The 23,925-nt window shown below is 38.0% G+C and overlaps 1 protein-coding gene across 2 annotated transcripts in view; it reads right to left on the reverse strand.

Annotated features, from left to right (window-relative positions):
- The window catches only part of MYO16 (myosin XVI), a 417,071-nt gene that overhangs the window by 15,380 nt on the left and 377,766 nt on the right, over positions 1-23,925 (reverse strand). For both annotated transcript variants that reach the window (XM_036301819.1, XM_036301818.1), the window contains one exon: positions 15,602-15,693. In XM_036301819.1, coding sequence (XP_036157712.1) covers positions 15,602-15,693 — 92 coding nt within the window. The remainder of the gene's footprint in view (positions 1-15,601; positions 15,694-23,925) is intronic.

Below are 23,925 nucleotides of genomic sequence, written 5' to 3' on the forward strand. Positions count from 1 at the left end.
TCAAACTGTGACCTCTGGTTCATAGGTACTCATTTCAAGACAATATGGTCAATAAATTGTTATTGGGCTGTGGAAATTTTCTGGATTAAAAGGATGAGTAGGACACAAAAAGAAGAAAGGACATTTGGGTTGAATGGTACAAGGAATGGTATTCATACTTTTGTTGATGTCTGCATTTACAATTACAAAATACACAAGAGAGAGAAAAGCACCCTGAAGTGTGGGTGGGACTTGAGAGTTGGCCTTGAACTAGCAATGGAGCTCTGAGTAAGTCTTTCCCCTACTTGTTCGTGTTGTTTTGTAGCAGTTTAATTTGTGTTCTTTTGTAGCGGTTTACTGGTTAAGTTATTAATTTCTTAGGATAGTTTTTCTGGAAACAACCACAATCTGTATGTTATGCTAGTAATTATAATTAAATAAAAATGAAGACAACCATTTTATGAAATTGGGTATTAAAAACTATTAACCCATTCCAAATAGATTTTTTAAAAATAGCTATAATTAGGAAAGGGGCATAGTTTAGCAACTTCCCTGGCCATGGAATTTATCACATGGGGGAAAGCATCTTCTCCGTCATCAGCCTTTAATCTTTCTCCAAAATTTAGTTACCAATTAGTCACCCACCGGAGAATTAGAGGTAAGAGAGGCAATTCTTCATAATTATTAAATGCACCAAAAAGTTACTAAAAATACTAAAATATTTCTTGGGGCAGCTAACTTGTTATAGGGGACTAACTGTCCCTGAGGAAAACTATGTTCATTGATTCTGAGAAATTTCTGAAAGACCTGTTATTAAGAGTTACAAGCTTTGCTCTGGTCAGTGTGCTCAATGGTTAGAGTGTCGGCCTGCACACCAAATGGTCATGGGTTCGATCCCAGTCAAGGAACATACTTGGGTTATGGGTTCACTCCCTGTCCCCAGTCAGGGGGTCCTGTGAGAGGCAACCAGTTGATGTGTGTTTCTCACAGATGTTTCTCTCTGTCTCTCTCCCCTCTCCTTCCCTCCCTTCCACTCTCTCTAAAAAAGCAATGGGGAAAAATAATCTTCAGGTAAGGATTAACAAAAGAAAAAAAGAGTTAACTTGGTGGGAGCACCACTGATCATTATATTTTGTCTAAAATTGTGTGATAAGCAATATTCCAATAGTTCTATCATCAGAAGATATAAACATGTACAACTTTTGCTAGTGAAGGAATAAAGTTTGCTAATAATGGAGGCTGGGCTTAGTTGAGTACCATAAATAATAATGTCCAGCAGCAACATGTAAAATATTAAGCCAAATAAATGATGAAGGGTGATGGTTACTGAAGATGGTATAACAGGCAGACCACAAATCCCAGTGGCTGACACAAAAGAAATATATTACTCACAGTAAGGACAAAATGATTGTTTCTGATTATGATGTACTTTGCATCTTCTTGGGCCTTGGAGTATTCTGTATCCAGATTTGGATGGGAAGGGACATGGAAAAGTCATAGGCAAAGGGAGGTTTGTATGGGTCAAGCTACAAAGTGGCTAACATCACTATGGCTTCCATTCCATTGGCTAGATCTCATTCACATGACTATTCCTAACCACAAAGGAGGCTGGGAAATATAGTCTAACTATAAGGCAGTCATGATTACAGGTACATATGCTAGAAAAAATAGGGAAAGCAAAACAGAATTCAGGAAGGATTAGGAAGGAAAAGAGAAGATTTTGCCAAAGTAAGCAACATATGAAAGTAAATATATTAAAGCAAAACTTTGTTCTAAAAATAGAAAATAAAAATCACCTGCAAGCATATAAAATTAATTTAAATCCACTTGGGCTAAAAATTCTATGCTTTAAATGTCACTGACTTTCATGACACGTCTTTGCAATGTCAGTTTATCTTTTTCAGAATCTATTCTGATGGGGTCAGAAACACAAAATGACAGTTTCAAATAACAGCATAATCATAGAAATCAGGTCTACAAGGCCTACTAAAGTAAAAAGTAAATTCTTTAACCAACATTAGCTAATTTTGTTTCAGCACAGTGGAACAAGATACTATATTTAAGAAGTCAGGAAATCGGGGTCCAGTTGTATGTCTTCCATTTCTGTTACCTTGAGCAATAATACAGCTAATTGTCTTACGTTTTCCACTTACAGAAAAGGCAAATACTTACCCGTTACTTATACTCTAAGCAGACTAAAGTTACCAAAAATGGTAAATGATTTTTGAAGAAAGATAATACAATCTAAAATAATAAAAGCATCATATGCTAATTAGACCGGATGTCCTTCCGTCCTTCCAGACCAATGGTTCTCAACCTGTGGGTCGTGACCCCTTTGGGAGTCGAACGACCCTTTCACAGGGGTCGCCTAAGACCATCGGAAAACACATATATAATTACATATTGTTTTTGTGATTAATCATTATGCTTTAATTATGTTCAATTTGTAACAATGAAAATACATCTTGCATATCAGATATTTACATTACGATTCATAACAGTAGCAAAATTATAGTTATGAAGTAGCAACGAAAATAATTTTATGGTTGGGGGTCACCACAACATGAGGAACTGTATTAAAGGGTCACGGCATTAGGAAGGTTAAGAACCACTGTTCCAGACGAAGGCAGGGCTGCGAGGGAAGCCCAGGTCCTGGGTGCCAGATGGAAGTTGGTGCCAGTAGCTGGGGGAAGGAAAGCCTACTCTTGCATGAATTTCATGCATCAAGCATCTAGTACATTCATAATTGATATTTTATATTTAGCCTGTTGCTGATTTTATATTTAGCCTATTGCTGTAGTTTATAATTTCAAAGTACCCCTTTTCTAGAATTAACATTTTACAATTAATGGTAATTCATTTAAACATCTTATAGAGTTACTTCACTCCAGCCATACTGGCCATCTTGCAATTCAGATATGCTTCTGTCTCGGAGCCTTTGCTGTTTTTCTACCTGAAATGCTCTTCTCTCATATCAACTCCCTCCTTGAATTCCTTACTTAAATTTTGCTCAATGAGGCTTTTGTTCACAACCTGTCTTAAAATTACAACTCAACCCAATCATCCTCCATACCACCCTTTTCACACCTATTTTTGCTTATCCTGTTTTGCTTTTTAAAAAAATAATTTAACGGTAGTCCCTTCATTACCCATGGTGGATACATTCCAAGATCTCTAGTGGGTGCCTGAAACTGCAGATAGTACTGAACCATATAAGTATATATTTTTGTGTGTGTGGGTTTTTGTTGTTGTTGTTAATCCTCACCTGAGGATATTTTTTCCATTGATTTTTCAGAGTGAAAAGGAGGGGGAGAGACAGACAGAGAGGAACATGGATGTGAGAAAAACACATCAATTGGTTGTCTCCCACACTCACCCTGACCAGGGGAGATTGAGCCTGCCACCGAAGTACATGCCCTTGACCGGAATCGAACACATAACCCTTCAGTCTGAGATCTGATGCTCTAACCATTTAGTCAAACTGGCTTAGCCCATATATACTTTTAATAACATTTGATTTATAAACTATGTACAGTAAAAGATTAATAATTAATAGTGTAAATAAAATATACTTATTATAACAATATCTATAATAATAAAAGGGCAATATGCTAATTAGACTGGACGTCTTCTAGATGTCCTTCCTGATGAAGCTGGGACTGGAGGGAAGCCAGATGGGTCCCAGGTGCCAGCAGGCAGCCTGAGAGAAGCCAGCCCGGGTCCTGGGTACCTGCAGGTGGTTGGAGGAGGGAAGCAACCCAGATCCTGGGTGCTGGAGGGCAGCCAGAGGAGGGAAGCAGCCCGGGTCCCGGGCACCGGAGGGAAGCCGATGCCAGCAGCCAGGGGAAGGAGGGCATACTCTTGCATGAATTTTTATGCATTGGACCTCTATTACTGTAATAAAAGTAATGTGAATGTTGCCTCTCTTCTCTCTCTCAAAGTACCTTATTGCACTGTACTCACCCATCTTCTTGTGATGATATGAAATGCCTACATGATGTGATATAGTGAGATGAATAATATAGGCATTGTAATGTAGTGTTAGGCTACTACTGACCTTTTGATAATATGTAACTCTATGGCTTCTACTTGCCTGGCACAAGTAGATCCTCAATAAGTATTGTTTGAATGACTGAATAAATGAACTTCCAAAAATTCAATTTTATGTAATCCACTTTCTTAGAATTCAAAATATGTATATTATGTACTTTATTTTGTTTTATGCACTATGCATAAATCCATATATATCCTATATAATAAAAGGCTAATATGCAAATTGACCAAACAGCAAAAAACGACTGGTCTCTATGACATGTACTGACCACCAGGGGGCAGATGCTCAATGCTGGAACTGCCCCCTGGTGGTCAGGGCGCTCCCACAGGGGGAGCACCACTCAGCCAGAAGCCAGGCTCATGGCTGGCGAGCAGAGAAGTGGTGGCAGGAGCCTCTCCTGCCTCTGTGGCAGCACTAAGGATGTCTGACTGCCAGCTTAGGCCCACTCCCCAGAGTTGGACATCATCCTAGGGCTCCCAGACTGTGAGAGGGCACAGGCCAGGCTGAGGGACAACCCCCCACCCAAGTGCATGAATTTCATGCACCGGGCCTCTAGTATGAATATAAATAGAGTTATATATATTAAAACCATGTATGTCATTCTTTATGAGCAATATAAGGGATTTTCCAAAGTCAGTCATTTTTATTGTGACTCTCACATTACATGCCAACTTTAGAACCTAATTACCATATAAAATGTGACATTAATATCCTCTAATCAATGAGGCAACTGCCTGTGACCCTATTTACCAAGTCTACTGGTACATTTTTAACATGGGCATGTATTATAGTATTTGATGAATTTAAGAATATTCTATCAGTCTGCTTTCTATTAATCCTCCTGAGGCTGCTACTGGTTGATAATTACATAGAGCTGGCAATTTATTAAGGACATTGTGTTTGGAATACAGAAATGATTAAGATGCATTCAATGTGTTCTCTCTATGTTCAGAAGTCTATCAGGATCTACATACATGATTATAATACAACAAAATAAGTTGTATAAAAGAGACTTGTATTATAGAGTCACAAGAACCAATTTACAGAGGCAGCTACCTATGTTGCTTGGAAGGGGTGCTCAAGGAAGGGCATCAAGAGGAAAGTAATGTTAAAGAAGCATCTGGAAAGCCAATGATAAATGTGGAGAACAGTCCATTTCTGGCAATGTACTCAGAAGTAGGAGAAAGTCAGCAGCATGGTCCTTTGTTGTATAAAGTGTGGAAAATTGTTATCAGCATAGAAAACTATAAAATTAAATTATTAATTTTCACTACATCAAAAACGAATGCCAAGTAGCTTAAAGTTCTAACTATAAAAAAATCAAACCTAATCTTAAAAATATATGTAAAAATATATATTTATAGCAGCAGGGTAAGAGAGGTTTTTTTTTTTTCTTTTTCATAAGAAAGATATTCTTGAATAGAACAAGAAAAGCACAACCCATAAAGATAAAGACCAATTGATTTCACATAATAACATTATAAATTTATGTGTGATAAATATATAAGCATGGCCAAGATGAAGCAAGCCCACTAAAGCCTATTTCCCTCACTGATTATAACTAAACATTTAGAAAAAAATACATAAACATCAATGTGATGATTCAGAAAAGTAAACAAAAGCAAGTGAATTGTGGAGGGAATAAAAACAGTCTTAAAGCAAATAAGACATGTTCAGATTTTTTAAAAATGAAGAGAATTTCTTGACCTGCGGCAAATAAAATGCTAAAGGAGGTTCTTTGGGGTGAAGTGAATGACAATGGAAGGACACTTAAAACTCCAGGAATGAAGAAGAGCCATAGAAATTGTAAGTCATGGGGTAACAAAAAAGATTATTTTTCTCCATTAAAGTTGTCTAAAACATGCATCACTGTTGAGAGCAAAGTTTTAACATTGCCTGGGAGAATATATTCAATGTATGTAGATGTAATATATGTGACAACTATAAAGTATAGAGATATATGATATGTGACAACTATAGAGTAAAAGTCAATAATGCAGGTTAAATGGAACAAATTACTTTTAATAGGAGTTTGGTGATTGCAGCACCACAGACTCAAGCACATGTGGTTTGGATGTACATACTTTGGCAGAAGTCAATGGTAAACCATAGCTTCATTTTCTTCTCTTATTCTGTTTATTTTCTGCTTTACCTTGAATACCCTATAATGAGAGAGTCCAAAATGAAATATGAGATCATGCTGAAAGATGAGACTCCCAGGTCAGACAGCACTCAAATAGTTATCAGGGAAGAGCAGAGAACAAATATGAATAGAATGGTTGCCAATGATGCAACTAGACCTAAGCCAGAAGGACATTTAGTGCCTGATGTGCATGAAGGCAAAAGGAAAGAGTGATGCTGCACAACACATACAATCAGAACGTGGAACACAAGAAGCATGAACCAAGTACACTGAAAATTAAAGGCAAGAAATGGGACATCTAACAATTGCAGTGCTTGGTGGTAGCAAACTGAAATGGACTAAAGTTGGACATTTCCAGTCAGTCAACTATAAAGTCCTTACTCTGGAATGACAAACTCAGAATAAAAAGAATAGCTTTAATACAGAGGCAAGATGTAGCACAGTTAGGGGGTATAGCACAAGGTCTGACTGAACAATATCAAGCAGACTTCTAGAAAAACCTATTAACGTAACTATCATTCAAGTCTGCTCCAATTACAGAGGCCGAAGAAGACGAAATTGAAAGCTTTCACACAAGTATCCAAGAAGAAATTGATTGTACACCTAAACAAGATATGCTGATAACTATAGGTGATTAGAATGCAAACATAGGAAATAAAGCAGAATCAAATGTCAATGGAAAATTTGGACAAGCAGGAGATTGTCCATCTTCAAACAACCAGATGACTATATACATGGGCATCTCCAGAAAGCCAATACAGGAATCAAATAGACTATATGATTGGAAGCAGGAGATGGAGAAGCTGTATTCTCTCTGCCCAAACAAGACCAGGATCAGATGGTGGTATTGACCATGAATTGTTAATATCAAATATGAGAGTGAAGCTGAAGAAGAGCATCATCAAAGGAATTATAGTGCCAAAATATAACGAAGATAACATACCTGATGGATTTAAAGTTCACATTAAAACAGATTTGCACTGTTAAACTTAAGTGACAAAAACTAGAAGAACTGTCGACTGAAACTAGAAAAGGAAGAATGCCAAAAGACAACATGAAATGTAAAAAGGAAAGAACAAATCAAGATGGATGAAACACTAAATATTGTCAATGGCAAGTGAGAGGTAAAAGTAAATGGTAGTTCAAGTAGGGTTTCAATCCTGAATACAATTTTTCAATGACTGTCCTGGATAGATAAAAAAAGAACTATTACATAGTCAATATAAGGAGATAAAAAAGAACACCACACACACACACACACACACACACACACACACACACACACACGCACGCACACACACAAGAACAACAACCAAGAGATCCCTACCAGAAGATTCAGGAAAATAATAGGGAAATTCAACCTAGAATAGGAATGCTGAATGAAGGAAGCACATTATTTAGTCAGGAGAAAATAAAGGAAAGGTGGAAAGAGAATCCTGAAGGTCTATACAGAAGAGACAAAAGAATGACAGACACCTTTGAAGATCACTAGGAGGGAGAACCTGCAATTCTAGAAAGTGAAAGGAAAGCAGTCCTGGAAGTGTTGGAAAGAAATGAATCACCAGGGGCAGATGGGATATCAATATATTTATTTCAAGCCACAGAGACTGAGTCTGTCAAAATCTTAACAAGAGTGTCGACAAATATGGAAACAAAACAATGGGCTACAGGCTGGATGCATCTCATTTACATCCCAGTTTTCAAGAAAGGAGATGTCAAGGAGTGCAGTAACTATAACACCAGTTCTAATATCCCACACAAATAAAGAGGTTGTTTAAGCTGGATTCTAATTGTGAATATTCGCTGGATACTAGAGTGCTCCAAAGAATTTCAGAAGGTTGGTCTATGTTTCATAGACTATAGTAAAGCCTTTGACTTCATGAGTCATGAAAAGCTTGGATTGCTCTGAAAGAAGTGGGGGTGCGTCAGCACTGGACTGTTCTGAGGCATGGTCAGGAAGCCACTGTCAGGACAGGATATGAAAAGACTGAATGGTTTCCTATAGGCAAAGGTATCAGACAAGGATCCATTTTATCTCCCTATTTTTTCAATCTGTATGCAGAACATAGCATTTCAAAAAAGACTAGACTTGGGAAAAAGTGAAAATTGGTAGAAGAAATATCAATAACTTAAGATATACAGATGACACCATCTTATTGGCAGAAAGTAGCAATGATTTGAAATGACTTCTGATGAAAGTAAAAACAAAAGTGTGAAAGCAGGACTCTATTTGAACATCACGAAGATAAAAAAAAATCATGACTATAGAAGAAATACACAGCTTTAACATAGACAATGATACTAAAATTGTTAAATATTTTGCTTACCTTGGTTCAGTCATCAATTCAAGTGGTGACTGCAGCCAAAAGGTCAAGAGAAGATTGAGACTTGGAAGAATGGCAATGGAAGAACTGGGAAAGATCTCCAAGAGTAAAGATGTGTCATTGGAGACCAAAGCTAAGGTCATTCACACTCTCATGTTGCCAATTGCTATGTATGGATATGAAAGTTGGACAGTGGAGAAAGCTGATAGGGGGGAAAAAAGATTCAGTTGAAATAGGGTGTTGGAGGAGAGCTCTACCGAAACCCTGGACCACTAGAAAGATAAGCAAGTGGGTCCTAGAGAAAATTAAACCTAGGACATCACTGGAGGTAAAAATGACATGCTTTAAAAGTGTAATGGAGAGTTATACATTATGTTCAGGATGTGATTCAACTTGGTGTGGCAGGCAGGGATGAGATCAGGACCTGGATATATATTTCTCTAAAATATGGTGCCAAAGCAAATATGGTAAAATGATAAGATTTATTGAAGTTGAGTGTTTTACTAGTCACTGTCATTTTTTCCTAAGTTTATAATTCTATATAATAAAGAGGTAATATGCAAATTGACCCTCATGCCCTCATATCACAAGATGGCTGCCCCCAGGTCATCACAACATGGCCACCCCCACATCGTCACAAGATGGACACCCCCACGTCATCACAAGATGGCTGCCCCCATGTCATCACAGGATTGCCGCCCCCACATTGTCATAAGATGGCCAGCAAGAGAGGGCAGTTGGGGGGACCAGGCCTGCAGGGGAGGACAGTTGGAGGCAATCGGGCCAGCCGGGTAGGGCAGTTGGGGGTGATCAGGCTGGCAGGGGAACAGTTAGGTGTCAATCAGGCTGGCAGGCAGAAGCGGTTAGGGGCAATCAGGCAGGCAGGCAGAAGCGGTTAGGGGCAATCAGGCAGGCAGGCAGGCGAGTGGTTAGGAGCCAGCAGTCCTGGATTGTGAGAGGGATGTCCAATATCTGCAGTCAGATATCCCCTGAAGGGTCCCAGATTGGAGAGGGTGCAGGCTGGGCTGAGGGACAACCCCCCCCCCCCCAGTGCACAAATTTCATGCACTGGACCTCTAGTCTATGTAATAAAAGCCCAGCAACCATTACAGTGGAACAACCAGAACGACCAGTCATTATGATGTGCACTGACCACCAGGGGCAGATGCTCCATGCAGAAGCTTCCCCCTGGTGGTCAGTGTGTTCCCACAGTGGGAGTACCTCTCAGCCAAAAGCCGGACTTCCGGCTGGTGAGCACAGGGGCAGTGGCAGTGCTAAGGAGTGGCAAGCCAAGAGTCAAGGAGCACGCGGGTGGACCATTAGGACCGAGCAGGCAGGCGGTTAGGAGTGAGGGATCTCAGATTGCAAGAGGGCACAGGCTGGACCAGCCGTGGGCAAACAACGGCCCACAGGCCGGATCCGGCCCGTTTGAAATGAATAAAATTAAAAAAAAAAAAAAAGACCGTACCCTTTTATGTAATGATGTTTACTTTGAATTTATATTAGTTCACACAAACACTCCATCCATGCTTTTGTTCTGGCCCTCTGGTCCAGTTTAAGAACCCATTGTGGCCCTCAAGTCAAAAAGTTTGCCTACCCCTGGGCTGGACTGAGGGCCCCCCTACAAGAATTTTGTGCATCGGGCCTCTAGTATTCCATAACAAAGTATTTTTGAAAATCACATGCATGACATATATACTTTATCAAAATCCCAGATAAATGTTGGGTCCTGCTGATTCAATATAATCTCCTACATATTTAGGTAGTATCTTTCTATTAGAGTCAGAATTGATGTTCAGAATATTAACCTTGAAAAAAATTGACCAAAGGACCAGTCGACCAGTCACTATGATGCACACTGACCACCAGGGGACAGACGCTCAACACACAGGAGGATTGAACTCCCTCCTGTCTGGATTGGGCCTGCAGGGATCAGGTTGAAACTGGCTATCCAACATCCCCTGGTGGGGTCCTGGATTGCGAGAGGGTGCAGGCCAGGCCAAAGGACCCCACACGGGCCTCTAGCACTGTAATAATAATGTCAAGCCCTTTTTCAGCATTTATTATATTGCAGGCAGCATGCTTGACATGTTACGCATATTCTCTCTAATAAATCTGAAAAATAATTACTACTTTCTATACTCACATGTTAAATAACACATATGGGATTCATACCTAGGTCTTTTGTTTCTTTTATTTAAAAAATTATATTGAATTAATATTGAAATTCTTAAGTTAACCAGAATTTATACTTAACCACATTTTCTCAGTTGCATTGTTACTTGCTCCCTTATGCAATAGTGTTGGCTAATTGCAGGTTTCTCATCTGGAAGGTGAGCATGCAGAGATTTCAAAGACCTTTCCTTTCTTTAAAAACATATCCCAATTCTCATTTCTCACTCTTTTAATATTTCTTAAAATTGAATTATCTTCATTGGTAATAGTCAGTGTCTTCACTAGGAAAACTATGTACTTGAATACATTTAGGACATATGTATGGTTTGAGTTTTATGAAGGAAAAATGCAAAATATAGGATTTGGTTTTGTTGTCTTTTTTCTTCTAACTTTTATATATCTATAGAGGATATGTCATTTTTCTGTTGAAAGGCTGCCATTTATCTCAAACCATCAAATTAATTTCACTGCTTTCATCTCTTGCACATAATATGGAAGTCATGAGTGGTGCATACTGGTTCCTAGGAACTCAGCTATGTGAAAGAGCATCTATGCTAGATCTTCATCTGTGTGCAGCTTCTGGATGAAATACATAGATATTTCCTTTTGAAACGGTTACCTATTTTTTCCCTACCATAGGCTTTAGAGCTATCCCTTAATGATTAAAGTAAATGTCTAGATTTAGTTATTTTATGTAACACACTTTCTTTTCCATGCCACAGTATATTTCAAAGCAGGTCTATGTCACAAATAAAATGAATATAGAAAGAAGCCACTGGGTTTATTTAGTACCCTGCAACTGTTCATTTTGTTAATATGTGACATTACAAAAAGGTTTCTTTGATCTTTCAGTAAAACAAACCACATAATTTGTTTCTTGATGTGGATCAATGGCATATTGATTATGCTATGGCATTCATTGGCAGCTGTTTCTGGAGTGGGCGAAATATATACTAAGCTTTCAGGTGCTGAATTGCCACTATTTTAACAGACACCATCAATGATTTCTTACAATGAACATTTGAATCTGACAGATATTAATAAAATTTTTTATGCTCTTTAGAAAAACAAACGAATATAAAAAAGGCTTGGCAAGAAATATGATAAATGCCCATAGTGAAAATCAAAAATCATAAACCACACGATATTACTGTGAGAGCAGACAGCTGAGAGGAAGAAAATGGCATGCAGTGAAAGTTGGTAAAGTAAAAATGAGAATGTAAATACAAATAAGCTGTGCTCAAATGGAAAAAGAAAACATCTCATTTTTCAATGTCAAGTGTGGACCCCTAACCAGATGTGCAACCAGCAATTTTACGCCAAGGGCAAGCACTAAACATTTATTTTATCCAACCCTGTCTGGCACCCTCCTGTCTTCAGGACACCCCTCCTGTGCTGCTCATGCTTTTGCGCTATTTATAATCCATGGGCTTCCTGTGTCAAGTTACCTGGCCTTTTGCGTCAGCAGAGGATTGCAATCACAGCAAAAAATGCTAAGAAGTCATTCTGGGTTGGAGGATGTTCTCAGTATTTCATTCACTGCTGAGTCTTCGGCCTCTGAATTATTTCTAAGGGCTTGCATCATGCCAAGTGGCACCAAATTTTTTTAAAAGTGATTTTATATCTCATAAAATGTCAAGTAGGTAAATATCATTATTGTTTTTACAAAAGTTGGTTTTTGCATTCTAAAACCAATCTAAGTGGCTTCTATGACCTATGCAATTCTAAATTTGAGTACTGGATGTGCCACAAAGCCCACCTCCAGGGCTAGCATGTGGAATTCCATGACGTCACACATTCACTGCTGGTTTTATTCATGCTGAGTGTTTTGGAAGGTCATGAGTATTTTATCTCAGTTCACAGCATGGACCTACCAAACCCATATAAGGAGCATAAATGAACTCAGCCACATTCACAATACAGCTAATGTCTCAGTTTGCACTATTTTCAAATATTTTAAGTAAAATTATTTTTTACTACTTTTATGTAAATCCATGATATTTTGCAAAATAATAAAATTAATAAAAATCATGATGCAAATGAACATAAACTATATTTTTAACATTCGGTACCATGAAAAAAGAGTATCAAATTTGTGTCCGTTAAAATTCTTACTTGCAAGCAATGAAAACTAACTCTGAACATCTTAACAGTTAAAAGATTTATTGGAAGGCAAAAGAATGACATGAAGTTAGAAAATAAGATCTCACAAATTGGACAAAGCTGGATGCAGTGGCTGGCAATAGATATACATTGACCAACATCTGCTGCCACTGGAGGGAGCCACCACTGCCAGATGTGACCCCCATGGCGACATCTATTCTGTCCTTTCCAGTATATGTCTCTCACTCCATAATCTATGGTTGATAGAGTGACTGAGCCCTTCTCACATATATTTGTCTAGCTGTCAAAGGAGAGAGAAAAAGGGAGTCTCCCTCTTAACATTTCACGGTGGTAGGTGAGAAATTTATGACTGGCAGCTAAAAATAACAAATCATCAATGTCTACTACAGCTGCTTAGATTTTGTCTTGAGCCAAACATTCTTCAAATTTTATGAAAAAGTTGAATTATTCCTGCATTCCTTTAGTAGGTTATTGTAAGTTCATTCTCAGAAACAGGACTTATGATGCTGACATCCATTCAAACTGTAGACTCTGAATCTTCCCTATAATCTTGGGCAAATTACTAAATCTATTTCATGCTTTCTTTACCTACAACAATGCCCATATGTTTTATTCTCCTTAAAAAGATTTTATTAAAATCACTGATGATGCTAATTAAAATATAGACATCCTTAAAGAGGGAAGGTTCAATATTTTAGTCAACATTTTATTTTGCTGCTATATGTACAATCAGTCCAGCTGACTTTATAGAATTCCTATTTAATTGCATTAGTAGAAAATCTAAAGTGTAATATGCCTGTATGTGTCCATATTTCCTCTATAAATGGGACACAAGAGGCATTTGTGCTGAAAGACGTGTGGCCACTAAATGCATAGTTTCATATAACTTGTATAGCTTTTCAACAGTGAGGAATGTGTCCTACCATGAGAATACCCATACTTTTACATGGAATAAAATGACTCTGGTTTTCCATTTCCTTGAAAAAAATGCATTATGAGATAACTGGAGGCTGACATATTTGCATTTGAAAACAAGCCTCCATTGAAAACTAGGAATGGGAAATTATTCCTGGTGACCTTTCCCATCTCTCTTTGCTTCTTGGGCAAGTCCATGAACGATCAGAGGAAAAGTTTCAGAGATGCCTATGTTAAGAACCTTCTTTTAATATTAACCTTTCCTCTATGCACCACATTGTAGTGGGAGTCCTGGGAAGGGTGTCATTGTGCTCTCATGTACAGGAGTCAACCCTGTAATAAAAATCAAACCAGTGTTCATAACAAGCAGGGCCCTCTGTGAATTACCTTAGATCAGCGGTTCGCCACCCCTTTGGGGGTCGAATGACCCTTTCACAGGGGTCGCCTAAGAACATCGGAAAACACATATATAATTACATATTGTTTTGTGATTAATCACTATGCTTTAATTATGTTCAATTTGTAACAATGAAAATACATCCTGCATTGCAGATATTTACATGACGATTCATAACAGTAGCAAAATTACAGTTATGAAGTAGCAACAAAAATAATTTTGTGGTTGGGGATCACTACAACATGAGGAATTGTATCAAAGGGTCATGGCATTAGGAAGGTTGAGAACCACTGCCTTAGATAAAGCATCTGTAACGCTTATAAGGTAAAGTAAGCGAATTTCTAAGGAACAGAGAGGAGATTAGGACAATCTAGTGTTGCAACCAATTAGCATTTTCTTTCAATTTCAGTGAAAATGATTTGAGCAGATTACCTCCTGTGAGATTTATTTTTAAGATTAAAATTATTGATTTTTCACACTACCTCATCAGTGTTATTTAGAAAAGTCTCATCTGATAATAAGGCCTTGCCTACATTATGCCAAATACTCAGATGCAAGCTGATCATTAGCCGGATAGCTGATTTCATGAAAACATCTGGATACTTGACTGAGATTTTCAAAGAATTTTACACAGATATTTGCAATACTAAAAGATGTAACAGTAACTTCATACGAAATAAGAATTCTGCTGCTACACATTGAATATGTTGATAATAAAGTCTATTGTTGTTTGTACACCACCTCGAATGCAAAGTGGTATCTTTTTGAAGATAATTACTGAAAACAGTATTTTAAAATTCAACATATCAAAACACCAAACTATATAATATAAATCCTTCTTCTTTCTAAAAACACTAGTGGTTATTTTTTTTTCTGGAAGTGATAACCTTGATTTTGGTAAACTTCCTAAGTCCAAGCACATAAGCATGTATGTGAAATCACGGAAACACAATGTTGTACACTGCCACCTCATTTTGATTTTACTGGGCTCTGATCACATGTCATATTTTAATTGAATTTGGATTACATGGAATCTGGAAGAAGTAACTGAGATATAATGGCATGCCGCAAACCATAGGTGCTTCATATATTTTAGTTCCATGTATTTATCACTTAAAGGGCCCTTATTTTAGCTGAGGTCAAATGTGGAAAACTTATTCACATAATTCAGTACATTTAATATCATCTTTCCCTGACAGTAATTTTAAAATACCATAACATAAATTATATCTACAATATTCCATTTTAAAACCATTTATTCATTTTCTATTTATATGGGACACATTATTATTTTTCAAACCCACAGAAAACTGAAGTCAACTGAGATAGAGGAGAAAGAAGAATGTTGAGCTGGAGAAACTTAGGATGGAGATGGGAGTAGCTCCCCTCTCTAGTCCAGTAAAAAAATACGTTCCTGGTCATACTTAATGAATTTCCTGTCATAACTTAATTTGTTATCATGGCATCTATGAATATCTGGGGGTCATTACCTGAGTGGTGTGACTCTCTCTATGTCTCTGAAATGTTGAGGTCGCTGTCCCACTCACAGACAACCTGGAGAATCCCTCTTCTTCAGGTAAACCTATGGAAGTCAACACAAAATAGTTAAGTTGTGTGTCCTTTCTCTGAATAAAATAAGTTGTGTACTTACTGTAAGAAAATAAAATTGTTATATTTTATAGATTGAAATAATCATCAGTTAAATACTAATTGAATAATAAAATTTTTATAAGAAAATATAGAAAAACAAAGTATTGCTGCATTTCCATTTAATACAAGAAAACATATACTAGCAAGAGAAATACAATGATAATGAAGAAATATGTTATCAGAGCACAAAAGTGAACAAAATTCAGCAAAGAAGTATTGGAGGGGAGAAGGGAAACTTTTCTATGAACTGAAAATTGTTTGATAGAACATCAATGGGGGAAAGAGAAGTATATGGACAGTGGAAAGTAGATGAGTTCCTTGAGTTGATAAAGGAGACAGAGTTTATATTTCATTTGTGCGGTAGCAGGGATGAAAAGAAGGGATTAGAAGATATATAAGACACAACCAAGTATCAGATGAATTCCATAGACTATAGTTTCTTTTACATACAAATGGAGGGAAGAGATTGGGTGGAATTCTATGAGGAAAAGGTCAGGGTAGCTGCTCATCCATAACAGACCAAATTGTAACCACCTATATAAAATGAAGGGTGGATTTGAGAAAATCAACACACTCCCCCCCCCCCAAGTAATATAGAAGTATCTATGAGGCACCAAAGGATTTTATTAATTATACTTTATTATAGAAGCATAACTGCTGACACTTTGGGTGATATAATTCTCTGCTGTGGTGCTGACCTGTGCATCATGGGATATTAGCAGCATCTCTGGTCTCTACCTAAATGTCAGTAGTACCTCCCCAGTGTGACAACCAAAAATGTCCCCAGAAATTGCCAAACATCCCAGGGAAGCAAAATCATCCCTGGCTGAGAACCATCCTGAAAGAGGGATCAATATAATCACAAGTGACTCATTAATGAAAATGAATAGATTAAAAAAGTAACTACCCAATGGAATGAGTTCAACCCAAAGAACTTCAAATTCTGAAGTGATTGCTACTCTTATCTGAAATCATAATTAGTCGTAAGGTGTAATTGATTAAACATATACATGATTCCCACATTAAAATCATTAGAAACTCAAGGCATACTTTTTCCAATTTCAGGAGAGTTAGTTGCTCAGGGAAGTCCACAAAATCCTATCATCACATAGCAAAACTTCCCAACTGATCTTCCCGTTCTATATACAAATACTCTGAATGCAAAGGTTAGCTTCATTGAGACTGAACAGACTAGGGCCAGCACCTGGAAACTGACACACCTATATGCTGGGGTCCAACCCCAGCAGGCCCAGGGGTCCCCAAAGGTGTGGACAGAGTCGGTGAAGAAGGAATGACACGAAGACAGTGTTCAGTTGATCAGCAGCCTATCCAGGATCTCTAGCCAGGATCTCCAGCCAAGTTCTGGTCTGGATCTCCAGCGAAGTTCTGGTTTGGATCTCCAGCCAGGTTCTGTGTTCATGTTCTCTTGCTAGGTTCTCCAGGTTCTCCAGCCAGGTTCTGTAGCCATGTTCCCTCGCTAGGTTCTCCAGCCAGGTTCAGTCACCAGGTTCTAGTCAGGTTCTCATGCCAATTTCTGTAGTCAGGTTCAGTCCAGGATCTTTTGCCATGTTCTATCTCTAGCGAAGTTCTTCTGTCTCTAGGTTCTGTGTAGGTTCTGTCTTCTTGGTTCTGTCTTCTAAGTTCTGTGTTCTAAGTTCTGTCTCTTGCTGTCTTGTTACATCTGTATTTATACCAGTTGATTCAATCCTATCAATCTCTATTACAAAGGTTAGGGCGTTTCTTATCTCCATTCCAGGGAGTAAAGATTATGTAGCTTAAGCATGATTGTTCGTAGTTAAAGTGATTAATTACCCGCCTGGCACTTAGTTGAGGGGTTTTATTCCCTCCCTAACTTCAGGGGGAAATCCCTACCTGGGGAAACAACCTTTCTCAGAGAGGAGACCTTGGTTAAAACACATAGTGCCAAGAAGGTGAGCAAACATATTAAGAACAGTATGCCATATATGCCAGGTCCTTTGAAACAGCAAGGATGGACCGGCTTCCGGCACCTATTGATGGGGGGGTCATTGCTGGAGACTGGGTCCCACCATATAGTAATAGCAATGTCTCCAGTTGACTAGGGAAATACTGTAGTAGAGACCATGATAGCAGGTATGGGAAAGCAGTGTTAGAGCGATCTGGAATCTAAATAGGGGGAAGGAGCATGGAAATCTAAGTTAGAGCACAAGTTGAAATTTCAGGCAACTAGATCAGCAGATAGTTGGCAACATGCCCAGGGAGCAGGGCACAATAAAGGATTTGGGACTCATGTGAAGGAGGGTGTCAAAGGTGAGGGCACAAAAGGTAGGTTGACAAGCAAGTCAAATGTCTACTTAGAGAACATGGTTCACTGGATGTCTTACTGAAACTAAGAATCTAAGGCAGGAGAAGAACATTGTAATCCATTTTTCAAAACTAAATTATAAGTTAGAAGTTTACTCTATGAATCAAAGCAGAAACTCTGTTTATTGAGGATACACACTCAAAGCCAAACCCATAGCATAACATTTTATATAGTATCAATTAAATAAAGTTAAGACATATTTATGATCAGCCTCTGAATAAGGCACTGGAAAATACAATGAAGAATAAAGAAACACCTCTACTCTTGAGGAGCTCAAGTTTAACAGGAAAGACCCTTAGCCAGGCTACACAACAGAACGACTTAAGAGGTAAGTAGGAGTACAGGTGACTCTGAGCAGAATCTTGGGGAAAGCAGGGATTAATTCTAACTAAAAGGATTAGAGGAAACGTGATGGTGGAGATACCGAAAGATCTGGCCTTCTAGGATGGCGAGGATTGAGCAAAACAAGTGAGATGAGGCAATGAAATAGGAGAAGACTGATCCACATCTGGGGGAGCGGTCTGTAAGAACTGCATATAATATTGAATGTCAAGTGTAACAAACAAACAAACAAAAAATAAATAAATAAATAAATAAATAAATAAATAAATAATAAATAAATAAATAAAGCATACATGAGAGTATGGCCAGAGGAGGAAACCTGGAGGATGTGCTAGAAGGTAGAGCAGGTCAGATGTTAAAGTTACATAACATTTCACAGAAATTTGATAGTATTTTATCAGTAATGGGTAGAATTGCAGATTTCTCAGAGGGGCTGTGACACCATTTTACCAAAGTTGTACGTTAAAAGGCATTTCTTACCTGTTGACTAAAGAAATCCTTGACCTCAGAACCTGTGGCAGGTTAACTGGACAGGGACGATGGTTTCAGTTTGAGCAAGGTGCATATGTGGGAACAAAGAGCCAGGTGATGACAGAGGGTGAGTGAGGGAGAAGGGAGGGTGCCAGGGAACTCGGTGTGAATGGTCTCCTCCTGATAAAGGAGGAATGAGGAGGGTATAAGGAAGAGTCCTGTGGAGTGGAGGGAATCCTTGACACTTGTAGCACAGAGAAACTCATGGCTAATATACTAAGCGAGTGTGAACTATATAAAGTAAAGTAATAGTTGGGAACTATTGAGATGTAAAGGAGGTCAGAGGGCAGGACTTTTTCTTTTTAACCAAGGTAATATTTTATGTTGCTGCAATATTGAAAGCAGTACTTCTTTAAGGCAAATTATCCAAAAATGACACCAAAGGCACAAACCATGAAGGAAAAAAAAAAGGATGAATGCTTTCATTTAAACATTAACAATAAATGTGTTAAAAATATAAAATAAATGCAAATTTTAAAGAACAATATAGAACATTCAAATACACTAAATAAAAGGCTTAATTTTTCTTAAAGCATCCTACAAGTCAAAATAAAGGCCTTATCCTCAGATTTTAAATATGGGCAAAGAATCTGTATAGAAAATTTAAGTGAATATACATGACCACTAAATAATAAACCTGCTCATTTTCATTAAGTGCAAAGAAATGCATATAAGACTACAGTAACTTACCCATTTTACCTATCAAGATAGCAAATATTTCAAAACTTTTTGTTACATAATATTCACAAACCCATAAAAGGACGGAGAATATGTAGTGAAATTCCACTTATTCAACATCAAGCTTTGGAATTTTCATTATTTTAATCTTGTTTCATCTACTCATTATCTTTTTAGAAAATATTTCCAGAAATTTAAAAATTTTCCAAAATCATTTCATATGTAAATTCTTGAGCATGTGTCCCTAACTGATAAGGATAGTTTTGTGTGTGTGTGTGTGTGTGTGTGTGTGTGTGTGTGTGTGTTTTATTCTGACATTGTGAGAATTTCCTCATGCATCTAAGAATGCATGAGGCTCTAGAAAAGCCCCAAAGTCTTGGGGGTAGAAAATTCAACTGTGTGTTCCCACAGGGTTGCAATGTCAGTGTTGGGGGGGAGGGCATTTACGGTTAACCTAGAGCCACCGACTTGTTGACTTCCATTGGTAGGTAGGTTTCCACCCCAGAATGATTGCTCGCACTAATCTACACAATGGAATACTACGCTGCTGTAAAAAAGAAGGAGTTCTTACCATTTGCAACAGCATGGATGGAACTGGAGAACATTATGCTAAGTGAAATAAGCCAGTCAGAGAAAGATAAATATCACATGATCTCACTCATTTGTGGAATATAATGAACAACATAAACTGATGAACAAAAACAGATCCAGAGACAGAGAAGCATCGATCAGACCGTCAAACCTCAGAGGGAAGGTAGGGGAGGGTGTGGGTAAGGAAGAGAGATCAACCAAAGGACTTATATGCAAGCATAAAGGCCTAACCAATGGACACAGATAACAGGGGGGTGAGGGCATGAGCGGGGAGGATGGGGGGTAGTGTGGGGATAAGACACATATGTAATAACTTAATCAATAAATAAATTTTTTTAAAAAAAGAACTTGCTCTGGTTGTCTCAAGGCTACAACCTTTTCCCCAGCCCCGGCTCTCAAATGATACTTTTCCAGTTTAAACAGTGCTATGCCCCTTCTTCAACATATTCTTTCTATGGCAGCAACAGTTGCCTCAAAGTGCTAAGCATGTCTGCTCAATATGAAACCTTCACTTTAAAAAGCCACACATGCTTGGCCGGCATGGCTCAGAGGTTGAGCATTGACTTATGAACCAGGAGGTCATGGCTCAATTTTTGGTCAGGGCACATGCTCAGAGAGAATGTCTTTTAGGACAGTCTTTCCAGTTATGATGTGGATTCAGACTGGGACAAACTGTAAAGGGTGGTTGTGACACTGCAATTTATATGCTCTACTAGTTAGAATCTTCTAGTCAAATTTCCTGTCATTCCATAGGAACCCAAGTTTGTTTAGTCAACAAAAATAGAATTTAAATTTTCTGTTTATGTCTTTCCTGATTTATGATTTAATTCCTCTCTTGGTTTCTATGAAATTAGACATCTGTGTTCTCCTATCTCTTCGACCACCTATTTTGTACCTGCATGTTTGCCCTTCTCACACTATATTTCTCAAAGTTTGTCACTCTGTGTGGCTTTGAGGTCAAATACTCTTTTTCCCCCCTCATTTATCTTTATACATTTTCCTCAGAGGCTATCAACCATCCCCATTTCTCAAGCTTCCTTCAAAATTTTCCTTTCCTATCTTTCCATCTTGGAATCCTCACCTAAACTCTAAAACTATAATCGTTTCCGTAACAATTATCTATAGCCAGAAGTCCTTCTTAGCTCTTGAACTCCAAATCCTACCCACAAAATTAGTGTCCACTTAGAACTTCCTTTTTTTTCTGTTAAAGAGTCCACTATTCTCCATCTTTAGTGTCAAGTTCATGTAGTCATCATTCACTCCTTTTTTATTTTCTCTTATACCAATACATTCTCTAAAACTCTTGTTGTGTGTGAACAGGCTGCAAAGGCTCAAGTGGAGAACACAAAATTGGTACTCTCAACTTAAAGTTTTTGTTCCATTGTTTACTCTGAATAATACCATCCAGTAAATTTCTCCAAAAATAGCAGACAGTGCCCCCTCCAAACAATAACAACCCTTTCAGAGTCACTCTTCAATGACCTATACATTCTTAACACTTTTTCCCCCTGTCTTATTGACGTACCTATTCTTTCAAAGCAACCCATTCATTCCCTGGCCAAAAAGACATGGTGTAGTAAATTTTCTTCAATGAAAAGTATTCCCGTCTTTCTAGTCTGAATACTATTTATTTTGAAAATCCCAGCCTTCACCATGAAATGCCCTTACTATCCCAGGCCTTAACAATCTCCTCTTCTATATGGAGGCAATAGAAAACCATTATTTACATATTCATTTGACACTTGTCACTGGCTGTCCTATTTTGTGATTTCTCTTGATATGTACTGTCAACCTTTTATGTATTTTCTTCATTTTACATATGTGCTCACAAAGAGCACATCATGAGTTGCTTACATTTCCTATCACTCCCCATGCATAGCAAAATGCCTGCATGCAATGGGTGGTTATAAATGCTTTGATTGACTGATGTGCATCTGTCTTTCACTAGACTTCCTCCTGCCATTCTGCCCTTTGTATTAGTTTAAATCCTCCGACCTAGGGATAAAACAACCTCCCCCTGAACTCCATCTACATATCCTGACTTCCATTCATCCCAGAGGCTCCAAACAGCAATATCTGTCATTGCCCTGCATACCAGTATAGGCCATGAAAATGATATGGCTGTTTGGACACATGTGTGAATGTAGGTCTATGTGTAAATGAATCATAAGTCAAAGATTCTAGCAGTATAGCCTTTATGTTCTTGAAAAAATTAAATCCTGCTTTGCACTTCCTCTATTTCAGACATAAAATTTTTTATCTTTCTTGCGTAAATTCTCAGGGATCTTCTAGCTCTAAAATATCTAAGTTTTTATGATAGCCATGTATAGGTAATATTTACTGGGCACTAACTTTGTGCTAGTCTCATCATACTAAGTACTCATAACAATTGTATGAGGCAATCCATTGGTTAGCCCCATTTTTCAAATGAGAAAAGTGAGAACTGGAGAAGTTAAACAATTTTCTCATGGTCGCAGGGTTAGGAAGCATCAGAACTGGGGTCCAGGCAAAGAGGAAGAATGCAACCCTGCTAAGAAACTAAAGCTGGCAATACCAATCTCGTGTTCTTCCACTCGACCCTTTACAGGCTTTGTACACACACCCAGCAAGAGTATTGAGAGTGTATTGGCAGGAGGCAAGAAATAGGGAGTGAAGGATGACTCTAAGAACATGAAGTCAATGATGGGCAAAGAGTATACTCTTTAACAGGAAAAAGGAAACTGAGTTTCAGCATTTCAATCCAGCCATTTTCAACCCTGGCTTCTCAACCACAGTGGGGGAAATTTAATTAAATAAAATCAAAATTAAAAAATATTTTATATGACTTCAAAAGATTTTTAACTAAATGCCCGAGGAGCTTGCTTTCTTTTCAAAGCTACCTCTGTTGCTCAAAATAGATAACTGCACAATATTCCAGATTGTCAAGTGAAGGCTTGCTTCCGCTGGCAGTAAGCCTTTGAGTCAGACAACAGTATGAGTTCCAAAGAATCTACAAATTCCCATAAACAAAACGATGTTGTAAAAAATGTATATATGAATATATTTCAGAGGCTCCAACCAGAGGCTCTTTTGTCTTTGGTCTGGATCTATCTTGAGGCATAGCTAATGAAAGCCGTACTTGATGCTCCTAGTCAGTGTGATTTATTGCTACAAAGGCGCTAAATTCAATATGGTGCCAGAGTCTATGCAAAGAATGTGGAGTCCCTGGTCCTGCAAATAGTCTGGCCCAGGCCTTCCCTGTGGAAATCCCTTTATCACCACAGATAATTCTTGTTGTGCACTGAGGGTGAGCATAGTGCAAATAAAAAGCTGTAATCGTCACAGAATGATAAATGTAAAAATCAAAGATGCTAACTGTATACTTTAATTGCCATTTTTCTTGATGTCCAGCCATAAAATATATATTCATTGAGCAGCAAAAAAGAAAATCATACTGAGCATAAAATGTCTTAGATGGGATTTTTTTACATCTGTATTTCCCCACAAAACAGACATCTTTATATTCATAATATTTTGTTTGATATAACTAAAACATTCTAACACTAAAAACTGTTCTCTAATATAATGATAAATAACCACAAGTCCAGGGAATAATTAAGTGTACAAAAAAGATCTAAGTCTGTGTTCACATCAGTAAAAGGATGGCAATTAAAGTAAGTGATAGCTATAATTACCCAC

Source organism: Myotis myotis, unplaced genomic scaffold (assembly GCF_014108235.1).
Source record: "Myotis myotis isolate mMyoMyo1 unplaced genomic scaffold, mMyoMyo1.p scaffold_m19_p_3, whole genome shotgun sequence".
Taxonomy (NCBI): domain Eukaryota; kingdom Metazoa; phylum Chordata; class Mammalia; order Chiroptera; family Vespertilionidae; genus Myotis; species Myotis myotis.